Consider the following 27,797-nt stretch of genomic DNA (forward strand, 5'->3'; position numbering starts at 1 on the left):
GCTATTGATCCGTAAGGCTTCTAAGTCAAACAAACGTCTGACACCAAGGTGTGAAGAATAACCAGTTTCTCCTGTCACCTGCGTTTGCTGCTGTCATTCATGCCTACGTTTCTCCTGTTGCGTTTGGAACAATCGCTCAACACATAGCTACTCTCTAATTTCACAGGTTCCTCTCCAGTATGAAAAATCTGGTTAAATTAGGGAAAAATTATAAAAATTATTTGTCATATTCTTTGTGTCTGCAGGGCTTGTCTGCAGTGTTCAGGAGTGGAGCTGGACACAAAAAAAAGGCCTTGTGACACTGACATTTATAGGCCACCTGATGGTGACAGCTGAGGTATGAAGAAGACTGATAAGCCTCCCATATTCATTGCTGTGCTAGATTGATTTCTGTTGGACTGGTAAATGGCAGGCTAAAAACAATGTGGGGGAAATAATCAGTTAATTTCAAATTATGAGTTACTGTTCCTCATCCAGGGGAGCCAGGACAGGAAGTGATTTGGAAACCATGCAGGGAACACTGCAATCAAGAGCACCAGTGCAGGGCGGTGCTGGTTATCCTGGCTGGCTTCTCCTACTGCATGCAGAAATAAAAAAAAAATGCCCCAACACAAGTTTATAAGCAAATAACAAATTGAGTCAGATAATGCTGGGCTCCATGACGGGGATGTAGACAGCTAACAAGGTCATCTGCACCTGCAGGGTTTGTCACCTGCACCAGTGCTTTGGTGTTGATGAAGACTTGAAGTACTATTCAAGGCTTAGGGACAGTGTCGTATGCAGAGAGTGTCTCTGCAGTGTCAAGTCTCTGGGGACAGTTAAGGTGTGAAGCACAGGTAGAGAAGATGCCACATTGATTGCTTCTGTAGGCTTCCTCATAAGAGTGTATTATCTGATGCTTATACAGGCATGGGGAATAGCTCAACCCTGGTCCTTTTCTGTATGGATACGGTTTCTCTCAAGTGCATAGTACTGAGGTTGAACCAGGACTGACTGATAACTGAAACCTTCACCACATCTTTCATATTACAACGTTGATGGTCAGGATGAAAATCGTTGTTATTTAAGATACGAACACTATATGCCTGTCAGTCCCTTCCTGTTTGACTGGCTGGTGATGCACTCGCCGTTCCTCCCACATACATGGCTTCCCTACTCTTCATTCATTTGTGCTCTGTGAGGTCTCAATGACCAGCATAGGTTTTACCACATTCCACGCACTGTGGAGTTGCTATCCAGAATGAACTATTTGTGTCTTTTAAGTGATGAAGAAGTATAAACTTTTTCAATGACCTTTACAAGATTTCTCTACAAAATGAACTGTCTTGTGATGAGAACGAGTGATTAACAAAGGCGTTGCCACGTTTCCCACACTGTTAGGCCTTCTCTTTAGAATGAATTGTTTTATGTGCCTTAAGGTATGAAGAGCATGAAAATCCTTTGCCACACTCCTCACACTTGTATGGTTTCTCTCCAGTGTGAACAAACTTGTGCCGTCTAAGTGTATACAGCTTAGTAAAAGCTTTGCCACATTCCCCACACTTGTAGGGGTTGTCTTCAGAATGAATTCTTTGATGTCTTCTAAGGACTGAAGAGGAGGAAAATCCTTTGGCACACGTGTCACACTTGTACGGTTTCTCTCCAGTATGAGCTATCTTGTGCTCAGTAAGAACAGAGAGCTTACTGAATCCTTTTCCACACAGGTCACGTTTGTGTGCTTTCTGTCCAGTATGAACTGGTTTGTGTCGAGAAAGAGCATATTGATTAACAAAGGCTTTGCCACAGTCCCCACACTTGAAGGGATTATCTTTAGAATGAATTCTTTGATGTGCTTTAAAGTCTGAAGAATAAGAAAAACTTTTGCCACACTCTTCACACTTGTATGGTCTCACCTCAGTGTGAACAAATTTGTGCTGAGTGAATACACAAAGTTTAGTAAAGGCTTTTCCACACTCCCCACACTTGAAGGGATTATCTTTAGAATGAAGTATTTGATGTGCTTTAAAGTCTGAAGAATAGGAAAATTTTTTGCCACACTCCTCACACTTGTATGGTTTCTCTCCAGTGTGAGCTATCTTGTGTTTAGTGAGGAGAGAAGGTGTAATAAAACCCTTACTACACAGGTCACAATTGTAGGGTTTCTTTCCAGTGTGAACTGTCCTGTGTGTCTTAAGGGTTGTAAGCCTACTAAAGGATTTGTGACAGTCTTCACACTTGTATGGTTTCTCACCAGTATGAATTTTTTGGTGGCTTTTAAGGTGTAAAGTAGAGTAAAACATTTTGCCACATTCTTCACATCGGTGTGGTTTCTCATTGGTGTGAGTTCTCTTGTGTACACAGAATTCTGGGCGAGTACGAAAACTCTTGCCACATACTTCACATTTGAAGGGTTTCTTTGCAAAATGAATTCTTTTATGTCTCTTCAGTTTTGAGGTACAGGGAAACATTTTGCCACACTCTTCACATTTCTGGGATTTCTCTCCACAATGAACTATTTTGTGCTGAATCAGGGAAGAATTAGTGTAAAAGGCTTTTCCACAGACTTCACACTTGTATAGATTCTCTTGACAATGAATTTTTCTATGTTGCTTCAATTTTGAAAAAGAATAAAACATCTTCCCACATTCTTCACACTGACAAGATTTCACTCCAGTATGACTCAACTTGTGCTGAACTAAGGAATAATTGTAAGAAAAGGCTTTCCCACATTCTGCACACTTGTATGGTTTCTCTCCAGAATGAACAAACTTGTGATGAGTAACAGAAAAAAGTGTAGAAAAGGCTTTGCCACATTCCCCACACTTGTAGGGATTGTCTTCAGAGTGAATTAATTGGTGTCTCCTACAGGTTAAAGAAGAGGAAAAACATCTGCCACACACCTCACACTTGAAGGGTTTCTCTCCACTATGAGCTCTGTTGTGCTCAGTAAGAACAGAGGGCTTAGTAAATCCTTTTCCACACAGGTCACACTTGTATGGTTTCTCTCCAGAATGAATTCTTTCATGTCGCTTCAGCATTGAAGGGTAGTAAAATGATCTGCCACATTCTTCACACCTGTAGGGTCTCTCTCCAGAATGAATTCTTTTATGTCCCTTTAGCATTGAAGGGTAATAAAATGATCTGCCACATTCTTCACACTTGTAGGGTTTTTCATCAGTATGATTTTTCTGGTGTATAGAAAGTGTTTTATGAGAACTAAGGGCCTTACCACATTCTCCACACTTGTAGGGTTTCTCCCCTTTATGAATCCTCTGGAGTGAGTTATGATGAATATTCTTGCTATATTTATTACAATTATTATGTCTTGTTCCTGTTCAAAAAAGTTGAGATATGATAAAAAAGTAAGCAATATACTCATATTTCTAATGCTTATTTTTTAAATGGAGTCATTTATTCATGCATATTTTACCATGAATCAGAAAGTACAGTGTATTTTAGCACCTATATACAGTACACATAATTAACAAAATAGAGTAGGTGAACACAATCTGTAATGTTGTTTTGAAGAATGAAAATCCCAACTGTTCAATTTAACCAATAAAGACTCAGGAACCAGTTGCTGGGGTGAAAACCTGCTAGCTCAGAGAGGCAGAGAAAGGACCCAGCTAAACGTTCTATTCAGCTCACATATTGATGGAAAAAGTCCTCAAAGCTCACTAGCTCAGCTGACAGGCCAACAGGAAAAAGCCAACCAACCCAAGGCCAAAAGGCTTGCTAGCTCAAAGGTCAAAAGCCCCAAAGCCTCCTTTACTTCTGCACACTGTTTTAGATATCCTTCAACCAAAGTCCCTCCTACTTTTTAGTCCCTGGTTTCATGCTCTACCTCTTGACCTAGGGTTAACTTTAGTAAATCCTGTGTGTAGAACATTCTTAGAGTAAAGATGTTACGTCAGGGCTCAACCATGGCAAACAAGAAACAGGTTTTTACAGTTCACAATCTCAGGTTTCACAGTGAGATCAAATATCCTGTAACATTTCCCCTGTAACTGGGTAGAAGCGAAAGAGGCAGCGCTTAGGTTACAGGGCTTGAGATTAGGTGGGGACCAGGAAGCAAGGCAGGAGAGAAAAGCAGAAGAGGAACCTGGAGAAAATGAAGTCAGCAAGGGGCATATAGACCATGAGCACGTGGCCATGAAGGCTGGCCTGATGGAACAGAAATAGCCCAGACAGGAGTAATTATGGCAATTATTTCAATTATCCAGTAATTATTGGGGTGTGCAGCTGGTAAATGGAAAAATAGCTCAGAGGGTTGAAATCTGTCTAGGTATTGTGCCTTACATCTTTTATAAAACTAAAAAGTCTCTCTCTCTCTCTCAATTATTTGGGAACTCGGTGGGGCAGCAAAGCCCTGTAGAGTCTAATATCCCTTCACAGCAAAAATGCTCTCCTGCAGCCTCACCTACAGCATGGGAGGAGCCACAGTTTACAGCATAAATCAAATTAAACTGATGGAACTGAAACTTTTGAAATTTTAGGTGCCTCTGATATGATGTAATTGTGGGTTTGGTTTTATAAACCCAATCAAATCAGGGTCAGAAAGTCCGTAAAAGGCCAATGTATTTCTTGAGTCCTTCTGGTCATCCAAAGAAGTAGATGAAGATATTTTTCTCTGGTTCTGTTAAGTGGAAGCATGCCTGAAAGTGACACCTTCCCTAGGTCTCCTTCTAAGAGAAAACGGGCTGACTGAAGAAGTAGTGGATAACACCGTTCAGTTAAATCCCTGTCTTATGTCATTTCTGTGGATGCTGAGTGAATAAATTGGTCTGTACCTCACTTTTTGTACCTTGGCCTGGCTCTTATCGTGGAAAAAGATGTAGGCCACTCTCTTAGCTCATTTTGGCTTCAAGGTGACTGGAAGTTATGGGTTCCTTTGTCTTCCTGCCTACGGTCCATCAGCAGTGCCAGCCTTCTTTCTGAGTTGTGTTAGTGGGTCTGGGAAACTCTATCTATTCTTCTTCAACTCTCTCAACCATGGCACTGAGCTGACCAAGTGCCCAAACCTAGTCAACTCCCTGCCACACTCCTTCAAGGTGCTCTTGAGACCAGTGGAGATGGGGCAATTACTCACTGACTCAACATGGATAATAAGGACCCAATAGAAAAAAAATCCTCTAGTGCAAAAGCCAAGTTGGCTAGGAGAACCACAGAACTAGGCCCTGTGATGTGGGCTGGAGCAAGACTGCCAGGCATCCAAGAGTCTAGCCAGTGTCTGGGTCCGTGACTCTAGCTAAAAGCGGCCAAGGAATTGCAGCTTGTGTTTCCATGTAGGAGAGTCCCTTAGCTGTGCTACTTATGTAGAAGACTGTAGACAGGAGTTATATTGGGCCCTTTCTATTGTGTCCCCAAGCCTGCTCCTTCTGAGACAGGACATTCTGTTTGTTCTTGGGACTCTTTGGCACAAAGCTTGTGGTACATCTTTGATTCTGCTCCAACAAGCCTGGAATTTCTTGCTTTCATTTCCAGCATTTTCTGAGTTCTCAATTCTGCAAGGCAGTGGTGATGCATGCCTTTAATCCTAGCATTTGGGAGGCATACTAAGTCTGTGTGTTTGAGGCCAGCTTGGTCTACAGAGCAAGTCCCAGGACAAGCAGGGCTATACAGAAGAAGCCTGTCTTAAAAACCAAAACCACAACACAGAGTACTAAACACTATATGATCTACAAGGAGAACATTATGACGGGCGGATCTGGGCCCAGGAGTCCTGCTCAAACTATGGCACCAGCCAAGGACAATACATGCAGTAAACTTCAAACCCCTACCCAGATCTAGCCATTGGGCAGGACATTCTTCACAGTTGAGTGGTGAGTGGGGTCTGACTTTCACACGAACTCTGGTGCCCCATATTTGACCACGTCCCCTGGATGGGGATGCCTGCTGGCACTCAGAGGAAGGATAGTAGGCTACCAAGAAGAGACTTGATACCCTATGAGCATATACAGGGGGAGGAGGTCCCCCTCAGTCACAGTCATAGGGGAGGGGAATAGGGAGAAAGCAGGAGGTAGGGAGGAATGGGAGAATACAAGGGATGGGATAACTATTGAGACGTAAAATAAATGAATTAATAAAAAAGTATAAAACAAACAAACAAACAAACAAAAAACAAAAAAACAAAACCAACCAAATAAACAAAATCCCTCAATACTAACTCCAAAACCATAGTCAATTAAAATAGTGTTAGATAGTGTTAACATCAATTAATGGTGATTATGCTGGCGACAAAGCTGTCTACATCATAAAGACTGTCTTGTGTTTTCTATAAAGTTTACCTGGACACATTCAGAGCACAGTGGTTGAACAGAATGTGCAGCAGTTATGTTCCTCCATCACATTACCCTCCCTGTGCAGTTTGCATTCAACCTTCTTTTACTTAGCTGATATTGCATAGAATCTTCTAAGCTGAACAACTACCACCTTCAAAACTCTAGCTGTGCTTATTAAAGGTTAGCATTGGTTCAAGAAAGGAGGAAATAAGCAAGATGGCTGAGCCCTCACCTGAGCACCCAGTCACTCCTCCCTATGGGGCATTAATAGCACAAAGTTTTGAGATTTTTCTACAAACATGAGGATATAGAAGGCAGAAAAACTAAAATCTCCCTCTGACCTTATGGGAAGCTATTGTATGCAGTGATGTTTTGCCTCCATGTTTGTATGTGTGCGAATGTCAGATCCTCTGAAATTGGAGTTACAGATAGTTATGAGTTACCATGAGGGTGCTGGGAATTAAACCTGGCGCCTTAGGAAGAACAGCCCATGGTCTTAACCACTGAACCATATCTCAGTGCTTTGGGAGGCAGAGGCAGTAGGATCTCTGAGTTTGAGGACAGTCCGGCCTATAGAGTGTATTTTATGTAGTGGGTAGAGACCTCACTGAAATCGGTATGGCTAAAGCACCTCCCATTTAGGAAATATTCTTACAATGAATGGTAAATTTTTTTCCTAATGTTGTCATTCTCACTTGAAATTGCTTTATGAAGAGAGATATAGGTGAAGGCTCTGCTGCCTGGCTCACAGGAAATGAGGTAACTCAATTGATTTCTTGGTCAGTTACAGACTGAACTCCTGTTCAATACTTCCCACTCTTGGTGCTTCACAAAAAATTGTTCTCTCATCCAACTTTACTGACATTTCTAAGCTTCTTGCTGACATGTACATTTTCTCCGTATGGATCAGTGAATCCATTTTAAAAAGATATATTTGACAATATCTCTAATAAGAGGATTTGATTATTTCAGATAGATAAATTCTATACCTAAAGAGGCAGGCAAAACCTTAAAATCTTAAAGACAAGTGATAGGAATTCTCACTGTTGTATACAGGCCTTATGGAGGATGAGACTTAAAGGTCATGTACTTAACAGTCAAAGCTGTTAAAGTTCCTGAGGCTCTGAAGGTCTACTCATGTTTAAAAAAAAAACTGGCCTAAATATGTCTATCTAGTCACTTATGTCTTTGTGAACTTTGTTACACTTTGGGCATTTGGAGAAACTGAGTCACGACAAGATCTGTGGTAATGAACTGTACACATTTTTGTTCTTATGGGTGTCTCTTTAAAGGACAGCCTTACTATTTTCTTCTCTGGTTGTATTCTTTGTGATGAAACGAGCTACTTACTGTAGCAGCCCTGTAGGACTGACCAAGATTCTGTTAACACACTGTGGAGGGAGGAGGAGAGTGAGGCTCCAGCCCATGCATGAACTGTGTTTATATCTAAAGTTTATGTTGGGATGAAAGAGCTTCAGTCCAAAGACTGAAACTTTTAACACTCATGAATTGTTTTCATTTATTAAGTCATACACTTATGAGTTACTAATTTATTGTCAGCTGTTGACCAAAGGTAATTAAGATATAATAGTTAATGAGTCAAAATTTTAATGATGAAATATGCCTAAGGTGCCCAAAATTGTGTTTGTAATCATGCTAAATACAAATGTAATTCATTGACAGAGACAATGTTGGAGAGAAACACTTATACTTTCAATAATATAGTTCTCTGTTCATGTTATCAAATTTAGGCATAAAGCAGAAAACTCAAATTTCAGGTCAACTCAAGGCTTCCTTAATATGTAATAACATTCAAAATCGGATGTACTTAAAAAAAAAGCTTGGCTTATTCTTCCTCTCTCTTCCTTTTTCTCTGTCTCTCATTCTTTCTCAGGTATTCCTCAGAGTATGTATGTGTGTATATATATATATTCAGAATATATATATATATGCCTGGTTATTGAAACTGAAGGAGTAAAAAGGGTTAAATCTATGCTACACTTTCATGGCAAGACACACCCAGGGTAGACTGGCCTACATGCCCTCTGATGGGACACAGACCTACCAGAGTAACTGGCAGGCTAGCTTATCACAGGATAAGGATGCAGGGGGAATAGGACTTGCCAGCATCTGCTGCTCCTGTCTCCCTGTAGCCAGTAAGCCAGACCAGAACTCCTAGTCCTTATCTGTAGGAAAGATGACTTACTCCTCATGTCTCCCAAGACAGGGGGATGGATTCTGTCAACTCAGATGACCTTAGCCTCCGCACCCACAGCCCAAATGTCCCAAGCAATGGAGCCACTCATTGCAGTCACCCTGCACTCAGTGTCTCCTGAACTGATAGCTGAGGAGACTGGGCACAGGGGAACTTGTACCTGAGCCTGGGACTCAACAGCTATGGGAAATACAAGCTAGCTAGAATGGCTGTACCCTGTTCCTGCTTTTGACTTCTCCTCTTAACAAAGCTAATCCCTGAGCTGAGAGGTCAGTGCCTGATTCTGTAAGCAGTCTCAGCAAAGCGTGAGACACTATACAACAGAGGCTCTGCCACAGTGCCAGTAAGCACAGTAAGCTGAACTATGGGCATTCATTTCAACTAAGTGGCCTGTGGAGCCACCATAGCCAGGTAAGGAAAGCAATACAGTCTGAGGAGGAGGAGATGTGGACTGTGAAAGGTCACTGAGTACAGTCCCTCTGTGTCACCTTCCAGAGACAACTGAGACCATCCCTTTAGCCCGGTTCCCATTACAAACCTGAAAGCCAATGAGCCAATACATACATGGAGGAAGTTTGCAGAGTTCTACAGAAGACCTTTAGAGTTCTTTCCCTCCCGCTGGACTCATGTAGTAAATAAAGTTATAATGTTTCCTGTAGGGCTAGCAGCACTGGCTACCCATGGCTAGACTCTGACCAAAAAATTGCTACCAGCTCTCATGTATCTGGGAACATTATGTTTATAAATACAAATTTCTGATTCTTCCACAAGGATAACTGGGTATATATCCAAAGGAAGCTGGTCTGTGTATATGATAAATAAATTAACCAAAACGGAGCCTTACAACTCAGTCGAAGACCTATATCTACTAACTGTCATGAAGGGGGCACACAATCCCTGGTGCCACGATAGGTGTGTGAGGACCCATGGATGAACACCCACAGGCCTTGAAAGACCTCTTGTCCCTCAGTGCCTGGCACTGATAATTAACTGCTTGTAAACCATCATCAAAAAAACTACCAGAGCTAGGCAACGATGGTGCAAGCCTTACATCCCAGCACTCCAGAGGCAAAGGCAGGTAGTTCTCTGTGAGTTTGAGGCCAGTCTGGTCTACAATGGGAGTCTAGGACAGCCAGGGCCCAAAGTGACTCTAGTTTGTCTGTCTTTTATCCAACTGCTCTCTCAACACCTAATAGTTCTAATCAACAGAACAAACCTATTGAGCCTTCTGTACCTGCCACCTCTGTGCAATGGAATTGTGGGTTTGGTTGTATAAACCCAGTCATGCTCACGTAAGTATAGAGATCTTTCTGGTATGAGTCTGCTCTTAACTCCAGCAAATAAATGACACTCAGTCTGACCAGCTCTGACTTGCATTCCCCTGAGTCTTACATTACTATAAAGACCCAACAAAAGGAAAATAAACCATAAAGCCTTGGAATCCACTGTAGACATAGGAGACTTAAATAAGCTCTTGTTCTCTTCTATTGCTGTCTCTGTCTGTCTGTCTGTCTGTCTGTCTGTCTGTCTCTCTCTTTCTGGGGTACTCCCCCTTCTTTCTCCCCCCATGCTCATATAATAAATGTCTCCATATCATTAAGAAAATGAAAAAGAAAATAAATGAATTTAAAAATAAAGAGAGAGATTTAACTGATCATAAAAGTCTGAAAGATGTGCCTCTTTGACAACAAGGCCAAGAAGGAGAGACCAAAACAAAGCTTTCCACATGAACATCGTGTTTCAATGCACGTGGCAAAGCCTGCTTTTCTGTTTGGACTGCAACTCTGTCCTCTGTCCCCCTCATTCTACACACCTGGAGGTACAGTGGCTGCTGCTCGTGTCCTCACATCGCAAGGCCCTTGTCTCTGCTCCAGAAATGTCACAAGCTGTGGCTTAGACACAGCAAGACCTGTTTGTGGGAAAGAGAACAAGACTGTTTGAGTGTTCTCCTGCTAGGAATTGACACGACCCTTCCAGGACAGTGTTTATAAGGGAGGAGATGATGCAATGATCACAGACAGTTAGTTCCTTACATGGTTTCTGACAGGATCATTACAATATGTGAGGGAATTTACAATGCTCAGGCTTTGAGTTTCATTTGAAGGAAAAACATTAAAACAGAATTGTGAAAGTTTTTCATTAACATGAGGGCTCCATGCCTCGCGCCATTGAACAGCTAACAGTCCCACTAGTGTGAAAGATGCATGCTTTCAACAGACAGGTTAAACACACAAACAGAAAAACAATGAAATGGTTCTAAGCTATACAGCAACCTGCCTCATTTTTCTTAAAATAAAGAATGTGAAGCTCACTGGTGAAAATCATAGCCTCCCATGAGATAACGTAGGAAGTGAGGAAACTACACTTTGAGGGTGAAATAAGAATTCACTGTAGATGCACTCCTCACCCAGGAACACAAGGTTGCTGTAGGTCTCCAGCATCACGTCCCTGTACAGACTCCACTGAGCAGGCTCCAGGTATTCTCTCTCTTCTGGAGAAAAATCAACGGCCACATCCCAGAAGGACAGCATTTCCTGAAACAAAGACCAATAAATGGTACCACACTTTTGAATTATTAAAACAGTTAATAGCAGTATCAATACCAAGATGCATTGGGCTGTCTAGTTCACCTGTCAAGTTGACACTATCTAGGGTCACTAGGGAAGAGAGAAGCATCATTGAGAAAATGCTTCCCTAAACTGCCCTATAGGGACGTCTGCGGGACATTTTCATAATCAGTGACTGATACGATATAGCGCAGCACACTATGGGTAATGCTGGCCCTAGGCAGGTGGGTCTATGTACAGGGAAGCATACTGAACAAGCCATGGGAAGCAAGCCAGGAAGCACTACTCCTCTCTGGGCTGTGCTCCACTTCCTGCCTCCAGGTTCCTGCCTTGACTTCACTAGGAAATGAACTGTAACCTGAAGCTGTCAGCTGAAACGAACCCTTTCGTCTCCAAGTTGCCTTTCCTCATGGTCTGTATCACAGCAATAGAAACCCTAACACGGGCATCATGTGCTTGAGGACACAAATCTAGATTTTGCCCAGCATAAGAGAGAGCGAAAAGTGTTTTTAAATTGGTGAGGAAAATTCCTCAGACACAACAAAGGAACTCACATGATCCACACTGGACTCATGTTCAAGGAAAGACAAGGTAAAAAGATCCTACACGGCCGTGTGGATACTATTCATTTAAGACAGATGAAATGTAAGCAAACACATCTACAGAAGAACATGCATCTAGTGTCACATGCTTGTGTTATATGCCACACATATACATTTTCACAGGAGAAACTTATGGTGAGAGAGAAGGTACCTGCCAGCACTTAATATGCACAATCATAAGTGTGAAGTGAAACTAAAATACAGATTCTGATACAGTGCTTCTGGCTGTTGTCTGGGTTTCTGGATTTTTACAGAGTTGACAAGGGACAGGAGATGGAGCAGGCACGGGCTAGAACAAGTATGGAAGAACCCATAGAGAAAATATCATTTAAGTATCTAGACCAATTTAAAAATCAGCAAGCAAAGATCTAAGAGCACTGTTTGATTAAAAATACAACAGACATTATTCTGATCTTTTTATCATTTCCATTTCCCACGCGTTCCTCGATCCCCACAGAAACAGGCACACAGCCTTCTAAGGCTAGCAACACAAGCTCTTGATCTCCTTGGGGCGCAGAACTAGCTGGGGACTGCAAAATCACCAGCGTCTGTGGGTTCTAGCACCAAGCAGACCCCACAGTCAGTATCACAAGTGGATCAGGTCACCCAGCATAGTCACAGATAATTCTGAGGTCCAAGCAGGCACTGGGCATACATACACTCCAACCAGAGACATAACAATGTGAAGAGGTCAGTGTAAAAAGACAGCAACAATCCCCAGGACCATCTGATATCAGCAGAAATCAGGAGTCCCATTACCACCACAAGCCCTGGAGATACTATCTTAGCCAACACACAAAAGAAGGATTTCAAATCTGAGGTCATGAACATGGTAGAGGCCTTAAAGGGGGAAAAGAAATCCCTCAAACTAGAATTGGACGAAAGAATTGAGAAAATCACTTGAAGAAACTGCAATCAAACAGGAGAAGGAAATTAATAAAAGGTTTCAAGACCTAAAAATGGGGATACAAACTATGAAGAAAGCACAATCAGAGGTAATCCAGGAAATGGAAACCCAAGAGAAAGGGACAGGATCTACAGACACAAGCATGACCAACAGAATTCAAAAGATGGAACAAAGAATATCAGGGACAGAAGATATGACTGAAGAAACGGATACAGCAATCAAAGAAAGTATTAAGTCTAAAAAGCTCCTGAAATCTGAAAAATGTCCAAGAAATCTGGGACACTATGAAAAGACCAAACCTAAGAATCATAGGGATAGAAGAAAAAGAAGATTCCCAACTGCAAGGCCCAGAAAATGTTTTCAACAAAATCATTGTAGAAATTTACCCTAACATAAAGAAAGAAATGTCCATACATATACAAGAAGCCTAAAAAAACTCCAAATAGATTGCACCAGAAAAGAAAATCCTCCCACCACATAATAATCAAAACACTAAATGTATAGAACAAAGAAAGAATATTAAAAGCTGCAAGAGAAAAGGGTCAAGTCATATATAAAGGCAAACCTATTAGAATTACACCTGACTTCTCAACAGAGACTATGAAAGCCAGAAGGGCCTGGACAGAAGTCATGCAGACACTAAGAGACCACAGATGCCATCCTAGACTACTATACCCAGTAAAACTTTCAATCACTATCGGTGGAGAAAACAAGATATTCCATGACAAAACCAAGTTCAAACAGTACCTAACCACAAATCCATCTCTACAGACAATACTAGAAGGAAAACTCCAATCCAAGGAGGGCAATTTTTTATAGGAAAACAAAGGAAATGAATAACCCCCACATCCACAAAAACAAAAGAAAAGAAGTTCACACACACACACACACACACACACACACTCTCTCTCTCTCTCTCTCTCTCTCTCTCTCTCTCTCTCTCTCTCTCTCTCTCTCTCTCTCCCACTACCAACACAATAATAGGAACCATTAACCACTGGTCATTAATATCACTCAACATCAATGGCCTCAACCCCCCAATGAAGAGACACAAGCTAACAGAACGGATATGAAAACAGGACCTGTTAATCTGCTACATACAAGAAACACACCTCAGCTATAAAGATAAACATTACCTTAGAGTAAAGGGCTGGATAAAGGTATTCCAAGTAAACGGAACAAAGAAACAACCCATTCGAGTATCTAATAAAATAGACTTAGCCAAAACTAATCAAAAGAGATGGTGAAAGACATTTCATACTCATAAAAGGAAAAATACACCAAGATGATGTCTCAATTCTGAACATCTATGACCCAAATACAAAAGCACCTGTATTCATTAAAGAAACATTACTAAAGCTTAACTTGCACACTGAACTCCACACTTAATAGTGAGAGACTTCATCACCTCACTCTCACCAACAGATAGATCATCTCAGCGGAAACTAAATGGAGAAACAACTAAACTAATAGACATCATGAACCAAATGGACCTAATTGATATATACAGAACTTTTTACCCAAACACAAAGAATTCACGTTCTCAGCACCTCACGGAACCTTCTCCAAAAATCAACCATATGCTTGATCACAAAGCAAATCTCAACAGATACAAAAAGATCAAAGTAATTTCTTGCATCTTATCAGACCACCATGGATTAAAGCTGGATCTCAACAAAAACAACAGAAAGCCTACAAACTCATGGAAACTGAACAACTTCTTACTCAATGATATCTGGGTAAGTAATGAAATTAAAAAAAAAAAAAGAAATTAAAGAACCAAGAGCTATTTTTCTGAGAAAATCAACAAGATAGACAAACCCGTAGCCAAACTAACTAAAAGGCCAAGGGAGAGTAATCAAATCAACAAAAATAGAAATGAAAAGGCATACATAACAGACAGTGAGGAAATCCAAGAAATCATTAGGTTGTACTTCAAAAGCCTATATGCCACAAAATTTGAAAACCGAAATGATGGACAATATTCGTGGTAGATACCAGCTACTAAATTTGAATCAAGATCAGGTAACAAATTAAATAGTCCTATATCTCCTAAGGAAATTGAAGCAAGTCATCAAAAGTCTCCCAACAACAACAACAACAACAAAAAGCTCAGGGCCTGATGGATTCAGCGCAGAATTCTACAAGACCTTCCAAGATGAGCTAATACCAATTGTCTTTAAACTCTTCCACAAAACAGAAACAGAAGGACCATTACCAGACTCATTCTATGAGGCCACAGTCACCTTGACACCTAAACTACAGAAAGACCTTACCAAGAAAGAGAATTTCAGACCAATTTCTCTTATAAACACTGATGCAAAAATAGTCAACAAAATACTTGCAAAATGAATCCAAGAACACCTCAAAAATATCATTCACCATGACCAAGTAGGCTTTAGGGAGCCATGTCCTACCAGGCATGCAGGGGTGGTTCAATATATGGAAATCCATCAATGTAATCCATCATATAAGTAAACTGAAAGAAAAAAAAAAACACATGATCATCTCCTTAAATGCTTAAAAAGCATTTGGCAAAATACAACACCTGTTCATGTTTAAAGTCTTGGAGAGTGCAGGGATACAAGGCACATACCTTAACATAATAAAAGCAATATAGGGCAAGCCTATAGCCAACACCAATCTAAATGGAGAGAAACTTAAATAATTTCCTGAAAGCAGGGACAAGACAAAGCTGTCCACTCTCTCCATATCTCTTCAATGTAGTACTTGAAGTCCAAGCTAGAGCAATAAGACAACTAAAGGAGATCAAGGGGATACAAATAGGAAAGGAAGAAGTCAAATTATCTCTATTTGCAGATGATATGACATTATACATAAGTGACCCGAAAATTCCACCTAGGAACTTCTGCAGCTTATAAACAACTTCAGCAAAGTGGCTGGATACAAAATCAACTGAAAACGATCAGTAGCCCTATACCCTTGACAATAGCCACAAATAATATACAGAATTTTGGTGTAACTCTACCAAGCAAGTGAAAGACATATGAAAAAAACTTCCAGTCTTTAAAGAAAGAAATAGAAGAAGATGGAAAGACCTCCCATGTTTGTGGATCAGGAGAATCAACATAGTAAAAATGCCCATCTTACCAAAGGCAACTTATAGATTCAATGCAATTCCCATCAAAATTCCAAGACAATTCTTTACAGACCTTGAAAGATCAATTCTTAACTTCATATAGAAAAACAAAAAACCCAGAATAGCTAAAACAATCCTGTACAATAAAAGATTTTCTTGAGGAATATCCATCTTGGATCACAACTGTACTATAAAGCAACAGTAATAGAAACAGCATGGTACTGGCATGGAAATAGGCTGGTTGACCAGTGGAATCGAATAGAAAAACCCAGAACTAAAGCCACACACCTCTAGACATTTGATTTTTTGACAAAGAATCCAAATTCATTCAATGGAAAAAAGATAGCTTCTTCAACAAATGGTGTTAGTTTAATGGGATGGCTACATGAACAAAAATGCAAAAGCCCATATTTATCAACCAGCAAGAAACTAAAGTCAAAGAGCATTAAATATCTCAACTTAAAATCAGACACCCTAAATCTGTTAGAAGAAAAAGTGGGGAAGAGCCTTGAACTCATGGGCACAGGAGACAACTTCCTGAACAGAGCAACAATAGCTCAGGCTCTAAAATCAACAAGTAATAAATGGGACCTCATGAAACCGAAAAGCTTCTGTAAGGCAAAGGAAACAATAATAGAAAAAAGGACAGCCTACAGACTGGGGTAAGATCTTCACCAACCCTACATCTGACAAAGGGCTAATATCCAAAATATATGAAGAGCAAGAAATTAAATACCACCAAGCTAAATATCCCAATTTGAAAAATGGGGCACAGAGCTAAACAGAAAATTCTCAACAGAGGAATATCAAATGGCTGAGAAACACTTAAAGAAATGCTCAACATCCCTAGTCATCACGGAAATGCAAATCAAAACGGCTCTGAGATGCCATCTTATACTTATCTGAATGGCTAAGATAAAAAATTCAAATGACAGCACATGCTGGCGAGGATATGGAGAAAAGGGAATACTCTTCCATTGCTGGTGGGAGTGTAAACTTGTACAACCGCTTTGGAAACCAATCTGGTGCTATCTCAGGAAATTGGGAATAAGTCTACTTTAAGACCCAGCCATACCACCCCTGAGCATATACCCTAAAGATGGTCCACCATACAACAAGGACATGTGCTCAACATGTTCATAGCAGCCTTACTCGTAATAGCCAGAATCTGGAAACAACCTAGATGTCCCTCCACTGAAGAATGGATAAAGAAACTATGGTTCTTTTACACAATGGAATACCATTCAAGGAAATCTTGAAATTTGCAGGCAAATGGATGGAACTAGAGACAATCATCCTGAGTGTGGTAACCCAGACCCAGAAAGACACCCATGCCATATATTCACTCATAAGCGATGTTAGTGACTTAATTCAGGATAACCACATTATAATACGGAGACTGATGTACCAACTAAGGTCCAGGTAGGATGTGGACTTAGACCCTCTGCTCAGATGTAGTAAATAGACAGCACAGTCAGTCTCCTTGTGGGTCCCACAATATGGGGAGTAGGTACAACTTTTCACATGGACTCAGGCCTCCTAATGTTGATCACTCCTCCCTGCCAGGGTAGCCTTGCCAGGCCACAGAGGAAAAGGTCACAGGTAGTACAGATGACACTGGATAGGCCAAGGTCAGACGTTAGGAAGGAAGGCCCCCTTTCTGAGGTCTAGGAGAGGGAGAGAAAGGGAACGAGGAAGGGGGTTACAATAGGGATGTAAAGAATTCAAACTGCAGAACAAGCAGGTAACTTACATTGCTAATCCCACTACATGGGTATAAGTCTAAGACTGGCTGAGATATGAATGTCTATGCACAGACAAGGCTTCGTGTTGGTCACAGAATCCCTGTGACTTATTATTAGATTCCATTCTTCATATAGCATAACTGAAGATTTGCAGGTGTCTTACCTCTGTTCCTACAAAGATCAGAGAACCAACCTTAATTGTTCTGTGTATCCCACACACCTCATACAATTATAATTTTAGAACTGTATAATGCTTCTGGGAAATTACATGTTTTCAGAATAAAAGAACCAGACACTGACGCTGGATCAGACCTGACAAGATTCATTCTTCTCATCATGCTGGATGCTGACATCCTGCATCCTTCCTGTTCCAGGCCCAGGTACTTCCATTGCTGTTACCCATCAGAAGAGCACAGCTTCCAGGACAGCTTGTGGATAACTTCTGATACCAATTGGTCCAACATTTCAGACTGTCCTATAGAAGACTATTAAGCCTGGAACTTCTCAACATTTAGAAACTGGACCACAAATGCTATCCCTAGTTTGTTTAACTATTTTCCCTGATTTTACTTGGCCCCTTCAATCAGCCTGAAGAAACCTTAAGAGAATGATGCCCCATTTCACCTAAGAGGGGTATCTGTTTGCTCTCTTGGGCTGCAGATACTTATTTTCATCAGGAGTTGGTTATAAGTTATTGGTCTTATACAGAAAGAAAACTAGGTTGGAATTAGGGATGTCTCTCTTTTCCTTTATCTTTCTTTCATATGTAAGGCGATAGGAGCTGAAAAGAAAAAGAGGGGCAATATAGAAATATATAGGGATGATAGGACAAAAAGTAGATGATTGAATCTACCCCTCAGCTTAAGGCTATAATTGTTACTTACAAACAAGGTTATTTTTAATTCATTGGTGTAGAATTATGTATATTGATGCAAAATAAGGTTAATTTTGATACGTTGGTATAGAATTCAATATAGGATTATTCTTCAGACACACACATAATATATATATAGGAGGTATTGTACCTCTCCAACTCAATTATAATACAAGGTTTACTTCTAATACCTTGAAAGTAGTATTGCAGGATGTTTAGAATAATTAAGTAATACAAGCTAATTGTTAGTCGAGTAAATCATGGTCATGTCAATTACTAGTTTATTTTTATCACAAGAATATATATCTTAGGTCTAACAGATTGATATGATTCTATAAATATATAAGGTAAAGTAGTTATACAAGGTATTCAAAATCCTCAGAGACCTACTGAATGTGGCATTTGAAGACGTTTTTACTATTCTAAAGATTCTTTGACAAGTCATGTTAATTCATGGCAACACTCAGCCTACCTCAAAGAGGATGGTGAGCATCAAAGAACCCTCTTATGAAGATGGCTTCAAATATGGCAAACAAGCCACTGGGCAAAATGTCCTTGTTTCTGCCACAGACAGAACTCTGCCTAAAAATGGGCAATCTTGGATACAGGCAGAGTAGACAGCCAAACTCTGCAAAGATAAGCAAGTCCTCAATAGTTCCTGCCTCTAAAATATGTCTGTCAGCTATGCTGGGCCAGAAGGCTGAAGACGATGCTCCAGCATCATAGTTATAGAGTTCTGGGTAACTACGCAGGCAGTAAACTGTCTCTGTCAGTTTTTCATTCAGGAAGCTGCTAACCTCCATGTCTGGTTCACTCAGGTAATTAAGTTTTATTCATTCTCAAGTCTCTGATGGGGTTGAAACCAGATAGTTTAGTCTTACAATTGAACTTAGTTAGTTGGGGGTTAAGATGTTTTTAGATCTAGGTAGACATTTTTAGTTAATAGAGACAAGATACGATATAGATTTTCACTCAGAGTTTAAGAGCCAACAAGATAGGAAAGATATTTACTTCAAGTTTGCCAAAGACAAACAGCCAAATTCCTATGAATGTAAAGTTATATAATTCCTGATTGTTTCTTGGTTCTTCTTGCTGTATGTAGGTTATTTTATATATGTGTAATAATATAAATGTATATGTTAAAAAAAGAAATATAATTTAAAAAGGAGAAATAACAACAACAAACAAACAAAAGAAGAATGACTGATAAAGAAAGGACAGAGTTAAGCAGCAATGAGGAAGCCAACAGATCTCCCAGTCACAGGCAGAGTGAAGAAAAGTGGCGAAGAGAACACCAGTAATTTCTAAAGAGAAAAGCAACTGTAGTGGTCTGAAAGCTTCCTTGTACCCTGTAGAGAATATTCCAGTTTTACCAGGAAATAGAAAAACAACAACAAAAAATCTGATTCACTCTCTTTTGCCTATGAGATTGACAACAGCAGGGAAAAGGTGGGAAATGACAGGAGTCCAGAGCAGAGCGGAGATGGAAACATTACCCTCTGAGAGAACTAGAGCAGGTCCCCAATCTCCTGGGGATGCTGTGGGTGGTGGGTGGTACATCGGTGAACAGAATAGTATCTGGTAAGGACATTAGCCAATACAATTAATGGCCAACATTCTAAGAGAAGTTGATACTGGCAAAATTCCTTTTCTATGGAGGAGAAATGCAAATAAGGTCAGTATAAGGCAGGCAAAGTGCCACTCATTAACACTTGCTACCTATTCTGACTATAATTGGGAGGTGGATATCTGTACTTCACTTGAATGGAGGCTGTTCCCAGAAGCAAGCCCAGAGTAACAGAATAGACAGGGTAGAAGTTATAAGGCATCTTGTGTCTCATGTCAGTGTCTCTCAGAGATAGCTAGATTCAGCTTCCCTGGCCCCCAGCTTTGCTTCCTCTCTCCTTGGGTCTGCTGTCCCTGTGTCCCTGGTCAAAGCTTTTCTAGAAGAGCTCGTTCTATCTCCTTAGTCCCCTGTATTCTAGAATTTTCCACATGCGACTTGCTGTGCCTCAGATTTTCCTCTCTTAATTCTTTATCTTGCAGAGAAAATGAACACAGTCAACAGAACAAGGCCGTTATAAAAAGCCGGCTACAGAACACTGGAGGGCCAGAAAGCCCATGCGCTCTAGGAATCTGACAGCATCCATGTGAGAATGGGGCAGCTAGTGAAGCATGCTTCCCAGCAAAGTAGTTCAGTGAGCTCCCTGCTCCTCCTCAGGATCAGGTAGTCAGCTGACCACCATTCGCTGGCAATCCTGGACCTTGCATGGTTATCTGCTCCTCACTACCACGCAGTGCTGGTTCCCAGAAGCCCCAAGGCGGACTCTGGTCGCCTGCAGCCCCTAAGGAAACAGTCGCGCAGGGCACAATCCCAACCACCCTGCCCCCAGCCACTGCAGCACAGCACCTCCGAGCAATTTCTTCTGCCCTCCCATCCAACGCAGGTCTGCTCTCTCCAAGAGGGATCCCTGCACCCCGCACCCCACACAGAGCCTCAGGCTCCGCTGCTCCCTGGACCGACCTTCAGTCAGAGACGTTACAGCACCGCAAGACGCCAACTCTTAGAAAGACTCAAGTGTGTAGACCAAAACCCGGATAGGGATTTCCTGGATGGCTCCCTGTGATGTCATAATAGCCAGACTACATTTCCCAGAAGTCGTTGCGAAGAAATTCCCGGAACCCAGGTAGAGCAAGGTCTACTGTTTGGATTTGTCCCTGACAATCCTCAGTAGAGTATGGGAGGGAGAAGCCTAGTACACAATGCAGCCATAGGGAGCCAGGCTGGTTTTCACTTCCAGATCCACAACAGGTGACTTATGAATGTGAGTCGAGCCTGTGACAGAAATATTAGGATTTCAAGTCCTTTCTGGTCCATATGTTCTGATTTTAATCTTACTACCCTCCCAAATTACCATGCTGACTCAGTTATAGTTTAAAATAACGAAGCAATTCGTTGTGAGATCGAGGCCAGCCTGGTCTACAAAGTGAGTCAAGGACTGCCAAGGCTACATAGATAAACCCTGTCTTGAAACAAAACAAAACAAGAAAACACCTATGTGAAAATGAAAAATACCATTTTTAGAAGCAAATTTAGTATGCTCGACTGTGCTCTTCACCACTCAGAGACTTCTGGAAGAACCAAGGCTGGAGTGGACAATGTATAGAGAGTTTCTTTCTTAAATTAGACACACACACTTCAGAAGAAAAACAATCCAAAGGAAAAATTGATACTCAACCAGCCTATGGTAAAGCACTAGACTATAACGTAGGCCTTGTCTTAGTGCACAGTCCTGTAAATCAATTACCCTGTTCCTTTGCACTGACCCTGTGTAATTCATATATGGATCACTCTCCATAGTTTTGGTGTGAACAAGAGAGTTGGTCAGGGACACAAACAGCATATAAATCATTGAACAAACTTAAAAGTCCAACTCTCAGGCAAAGAACTCCAATAATCTCTCTCAGCATTTTTCCACCTGTCCCTTGGGAAACATTTAACTGGTTAATCTATGTAAGAAATTCCGTTTTTGTGAGAGCCCCCTAGACCACTGTCCTTCACAAACACAGGTACATAGTGTTGGCCGTTTGTGGCAGGGAAAGTCTTCCCTGTCAAACTCCCATTGTCCACTTTGCATACTTTGTAAACTTTCTATGCTTTGCAGGAAAGTGCCTAGAACCCCTGCTTAGGAGATCCAGCAGCCAGGCTGGGCAGCTTCAAGTTATGCCTCTGGGCTCCCCCTAAATCTTCTCCCCAATGTCCCTTTTCAATTCTTCAGCTTTCCTGGGTACCACACCCTGTGGTCCCTGAAAGGGGTGCTGGGATCTTCAGGCTGTGCTGCTGGCCACTTACAGCTCTGGACAGCAACACTGCAGGACTCCAGAGTGGCTGAGGTTAAATCTCCACAGCCCTGGGACCTGAGCTCAGACCTGGAGAAATTGAGAAGCCTGAAGGCACGGAAAAAGCAGCAGCACCTGAGGCCTTGGTCACGGCTGCTGCTGACAGGGAACTCAGAGGGAAAGAGGTGTGTTTAACTGGAGCTAGACTGTGAGCTCTTGTGGTGCTGCCTTTGTGGCAACATCATAAACCAGCCATTCTTCCCAGACAAGGAGCTTTACATGGTCTGACCCCAGGCACCAGAACTAGTTCTGACCCCTTAATTAATTCTGACCCCTTAATATAAATTCATAGTTTAGTTATGGAAAGTTGTTTTGTTTAGCTTAGAATTCAAATCTGAGGACCGGGCATGGTGGTGCACGCCTTTAATCCCAGCTCTTGGGAGGCAGAGGCAGGCAGATTATTGTGAGTTCAAGGCCAGCCTGGTCTACAAAGTGAGTCTTGGACAACCAAGGCTACACAGAGAAACCTTGTCTCGAAAAACAAAAACAAAACAACAACAACAACAACAACAACAAAACCCTATATGAAGGCTGTGTTTGCCCAGTTCTCTGCTGTCTCCTTCTGGGAGCAGGGCCAGCCACTCCTGGATTAGTCCTTCCTCTTCTGGATTAGTCCCTCCAATAAATCTCTTTTAAGAGGTGTACTGTCAGCTGTGACTCAACCAAAGAAGGAAGAGGAAGAGGAGGAGAGAAGGAGGAAGAGGGGAAGAAGAAGAAGAAGAAGAAGAAGAAGAAGAAGAAGAAGAAGAAGAAGAAGAAGAAGAAGAAGAAGAAGAAGAAGCTAAGAAGGAGCAAGACTCAGGGTCCAAGGCTCCTCAGTTCCTCAAGGTATAGGGGCAACCCTTCCCTGGGAGCTGCAGCACCTCTATTTAGGAGGCTTCCTCTCAGCTGTAAGGTTCCCAGGCTCCTTTGCCTCAGGATACCCTTGGACCACTGTCCCACCTCCAGGCTGGGACACCTTTCCGGCTCTGGGAGTTTTGGACGCACTTCCACCCAAGTACGGGAAGGCAGGCCACACAATTCACACAATGCATGCAGCAGCAGCAACGACGACCACCAACCCCATTATCCATCATTGGAATCCCCTATGCAGGTATTTGTTCTGACTTGTTCAATCTACTTTGTCTCCTCTGAGACTGAATTCATTCCTATATGAAACATCTTGGAATTGAATCTGCCTTGAATTTCCCTCAGTTTTCCCAACTTGGGACACAGAAATAATTCTTCCTCAAATACAAAGATATGAGAAATAACAAATGAGTTCAATGGGGTTTGACAACAAGATATTTCACTATAAGCCATGGCCTTCTGTCCTGGCAGCCTCACAGAGTTTCCCTTTTGTCTCTTATTAGGAAAGGCAATTATGGGGCTAGAGTGATGGCTCAGCAGTTAAGAGCACTGTCTGCTCTTCCAGAGGTCCTGAGTTCAATTCCCAGCAACCACATGGTGGCTCACAGCCATTTATACTGGGATCTGATGCCCTCTTCTGGCATGCCGGTGTACACGAAGACAGAACACTCATATACATAAAATAAACAAATCTTTTTTAAAAAGGAAAGGCAATTAGTAATTTCTCAAAATCCCCATAGACTTTAGTAGTTTTAACACAAAGTCCAAAATCTATTGACTTTATAATTCAAGTGTTTATCCCACAGTGCTTACAAGATAACTGCTTCAACAGACTTTGGAAAAGTGGAAACCTGCCTATTGTAGAAGGCAGGAATAGACATATAGGAAGCAAAGACAGGAACACCGTAAGCCATAAATGTGTGAAAATCCAACTATTACAGGATTGCATGCATGGCGTCTGAGACTCCTGATGTGATCACCAGGGCCTCATAGAACTATGTCTCAAGCATCTATGTCTGTGTACTAGATCACAGATAGCCCATCTTGGGTTGCTATGTTCTAACGTGAGAATATGGTGGATTCCCAATGCAGCTTTGCAGTCACTTGAACTGTTTCATGTAGTGACCTCACAGGTACTCTTGGAGAGCAAGTGCCCACCCCACAAGCATCTCTCTTTAACAATTCTGCAAAGCTCCATCTTGACCTACATGATGTATCTTAAATATCTGCAAAACTAGTAGTACAATGTGGAAAAGGCTGTCAAGTTCGGCTTCCATTTGGGGATAGTGCCCCATAGTACAGTGTCCTTTGTGTTTGGGTGCTGACCCTGGAGACACTTTCCTAGAAGCGTAGTTTCCAGCGTGGGGCCTCTTCAATGGGCTCTCCTACAAAAGAATAAATAATCCTTGTTTTTCTGTACTAACAATCCACGTGAGACATACTCTTCTTCCACTTTTGAGTAGATTGTACTGTTCATAAACCATGTCTTAAGTGTTGTGGGACAAGCAGTTTTCCATATCAGCATGTTGCCTGTTCCTGGCCATCTTGTTTGCAGTCTTAACTTCTCTCTGCACTTTATACATTGTTTATCCACTTATTCATAAATACATTGTCTAGTGAGTGACCTCACTATTGTTTTTCACTTTCTGTAACAGCAGTAACTTCTTGTGAAAATCCTCTCAGTTTGAACACACACACACACACACACACACACACACACACATATACTGTATCTTGAACTACAGCTGTATAACATCATGTCAGTGTATGATTAATTGAGAGACAAAACAATCATTTCCTGAGTCATACACAGAGACCAATATGTCAAAAATATAGAGGGACAAATGGGCCAATGACAATCATCTCTCTTCAATTGGGAATGAAATTTAGTAGGTGTGGGTGATTTTCGATGTGTTCACTAATTTCTTTTAACTCCCAGGGGATTCCTGGTGGCCCTTGATGCCTCTTTCAGCTGTCATGCTCACTCAGAATGCCCTGCCTCCTCTCTTACTATGGTAGCCACAACTCTTCTCCAGCACAACACCTAGTGGCCTTTCAGTTGTAGCACACCCTTTTGAAACCTATTATCCATGATGCTATCAGGTCAACAGCTCTCATTGCTGAGAAACAGTATGTATGTCATTGTTTATGTCACTTGCACTCAGGGGGTTACAGGGATTTGCTGGATGCTCACTAAGTGTCCAGTTACCTTACAGGAACCCAGTGCTAGGTGAGCAGGCTGGAAGTGTGCTGCTTTTGTGTGCTCACATACTGAGGTAATGGAGGCAGGACAGTACTGCCTGTGTGACTGCAGTGTTGGCAGGACTGGGGTTTCCATTCTGTACTTCTCTGTCTTTCTGAGACCCAAGAATCAGGAAATTTAACCAGCCACAGAGGCCAGGGCCCAACCTCACTGTAGTCAGAGGGTGGGAGGGGGCATGTTATTCCTGTTAGGGAACACCTTACCTGTGTGGCTTTCAAGTTAGAGAAGCTTAGGGTCCTAATACCTTCTCTCTCTCTCTCTCTCTCTCTCTCTCTCTCTCTCTCTCTCTCTCTCTCTCTCTCTCTCTTTCTCTCTCTCTCTCTCTTTCTCTGTCTCTTTGTCTCATGTGTGTGTGTGTGTGTGTGTGTGTGTGTGTGTGTATATGTATATATATATACACACATATATATATATATACACACACATATTTTTATGAAGATTTCCCAATGTTCACCTCAACATAGTATCTCAATAAACACCTAAAATTAAGATGTATCTTACCAAATGAAAAGAAGGAATTGTTTTAATGAGATGTATTGGCTCTGATTCCTTAACGATTCTATTAGCAATTTATTAAGGATGTAACTGCCTTACAACCTGACTTCTCTAAATAGGAGGGAAAGGAGATTAAGGAGAACAAGAATGAAACCTTCTGGGTATCAGTTCTATGGGGCAAATCCTCTGGTGTAATTCTCAGGAGGCCAGAAGATCCTCTATCCCATAGAAATTGTACTTGGACCGAACCTCGAAGACTCCATCGAGCTCTCCACTCACAGGTGACTCTTCCAACTCCACACTGTTGGCAGGAACTTCAGATCTCTCTCACTCTGATTCCCCAACGTCCTTCTCTTCATAATCTATGGTCCTTTTTGCAATACAATAACCCGGGTAGAGTTGCTGGTGCCCGTCTTTTGTCTTGGGCTGAAACTTCCTCTCTCTCTGAGTCTATCTAAGCTCTCTATCAGTTTGTAGAGATAAAGTCTCAGTGGGGTCAAGCCACTTAAGGCTGTCTTCACCTTTAGCCCAGCCCAAGGTTACATTCTTTCCACAGAGATGTAATAATAAATGAATGTGTATCTTAGTATGTTCACTCTGGTACCAATAATTTAGAAATAATTCCTGAAAACCATTATGTAATATTAAACACTATAAAAAGCACATAACTGGTAAAATTAACCTTACTTTATCTAGTTTTATAAACAATGTATTGGTGATACATGACTAACAATAATATTAGAATTAGCACCAAAAGATTGAAAGGCAATCGTTTATCAGAGAAATGAGCTTCATGAATATCAGGTAGGTGTTTGTGTGTGTGTGTGTGTGTGTGTGTGTGTGTGTGTGTGTTAAGATGTTATCTTGACCATTTGATAATGAGAAGTTAACTATTTCAAAATTACCTTCATTTTCATCACTTCTCTTTTATTCTCAAGGTTTTTTTTTAAAAACATTTCACGCATTCTTTCAGCACTAAAGTTCATCATGCTTTGATTGCATATTTCAGACAATGTGAATGATGCCAAAGTGTGTGCACTGGAAGGCTGAAGAGGTTCTTCAGAAAACTTTTGTTAGAATTTGACCTAAAATACAAGAGCCAAAAAGGACATAACTTTATTTCTACAAAGAAGAAGATATAAAAAAAAATTAATGATGATAAAGAGGGTGAAAGTGATATAACGTAAAAGATAATATGCTACAAATTACCTGAAGCACACTAACATTAGGAGCAGACTGACTATCCCACGAATGCCCAATAGTGTATAATTCAAAGGTTAGTTAGACCCTTTACTTCTGGTTTGCTTCTCTGTTGCTTTGATACACCTCGAACCCAAAAAGCAACATGGGGGGAAAAAGGGTTTATTTCATCTTACACATTACAGTCCATCATTGAAGGGATCCAAGGCAGGAACTGAAGGCAGAAACCTGAGCAAAGATCATGGAGGAACTGTCATTTTAGTTACCTGTCTTATACAGTCCGGGTCCATCGCCTACGGACAGCATGGTCCACAGTGGACTGGGCCCTTCTGCATGAATTGCACTAAAGACAATGTAATCGTCGCACTCACAGGCTGATCTCAGAGAGACGATTGTTGAGTTGAGGTTCCTGCTTCCTAGATGTGTCAGGTGGACAGCCAAGATGAATTAGCCTTCACACTTCACTAAGGTAGATATTTTAATGTCTGTGACAGAACCCAATTCTATGTACAACCCTGACAATGAATTAAAATCTGAATATTGTTATTTACAAGAGTCACTAAACTTCATATTCCAAAAATGCATTGTCTCTGGGGAAAAAACAAGCTCTGATGTCTCAGGACTTAGTCTTGTTGTTCTGATAAAATCACTAGTAGTGGTGATCTTTTCACTTTTCAAAGTTGAGCTTAACTTATAATTTGGATTTATAGTGATTTCTTCACAGACTTATCTGCATGATTCCAATGTCTATCCTGAGTTTTTCTGTCACACCAAGCATTTCCCTATTAACTATAAGCAGCATTTGATGCTTTGGTAAATA

General features: G+C 41.3%; 1 protein-coding gene across 1 annotated transcript; it reads right to left on the reverse strand.

The window, feature by feature from the left end:
• Positions 1 to 1,376: 1,376 nt before the first annotated feature.
• LOC127193602 (zinc finger protein 58-like) lies at positions 1,377 to 27,267 on the reverse strand. Its single transcript, XM_051150849.1, has 6 exons — positions 27,244 to 27,267; positions 12,040 to 12,201; positions 10,883 to 11,009; positions 10,289 to 10,384; positions 2,971 to 3,310; positions 1,377 to 2,841 (listed from the first exon to the last, which is right to left on the reverse strand). The coding sequence occupies exons 1-6, from the start codon at positions 27,265 to 27,267 to the stop codon at positions 1,377 to 1,379; spliced, it is 2,214 nt and encodes a 737-aa protein (XP_051006806.1).
• Between the last annotated feature and the right edge of the window lie 530 nt (positions 27,268 to 27,797).

The sequence above is a fragment of the Acomys russatus genome, chromosome 9 (genome assembly GCF_903995435.1).
Source record: "Acomys russatus chromosome 9, mAcoRus1.1, whole genome shotgun sequence".
NCBI lineage: Eukaryota > Metazoa > Chordata > Mammalia > Rodentia > Muridae > Acomys > Acomys russatus.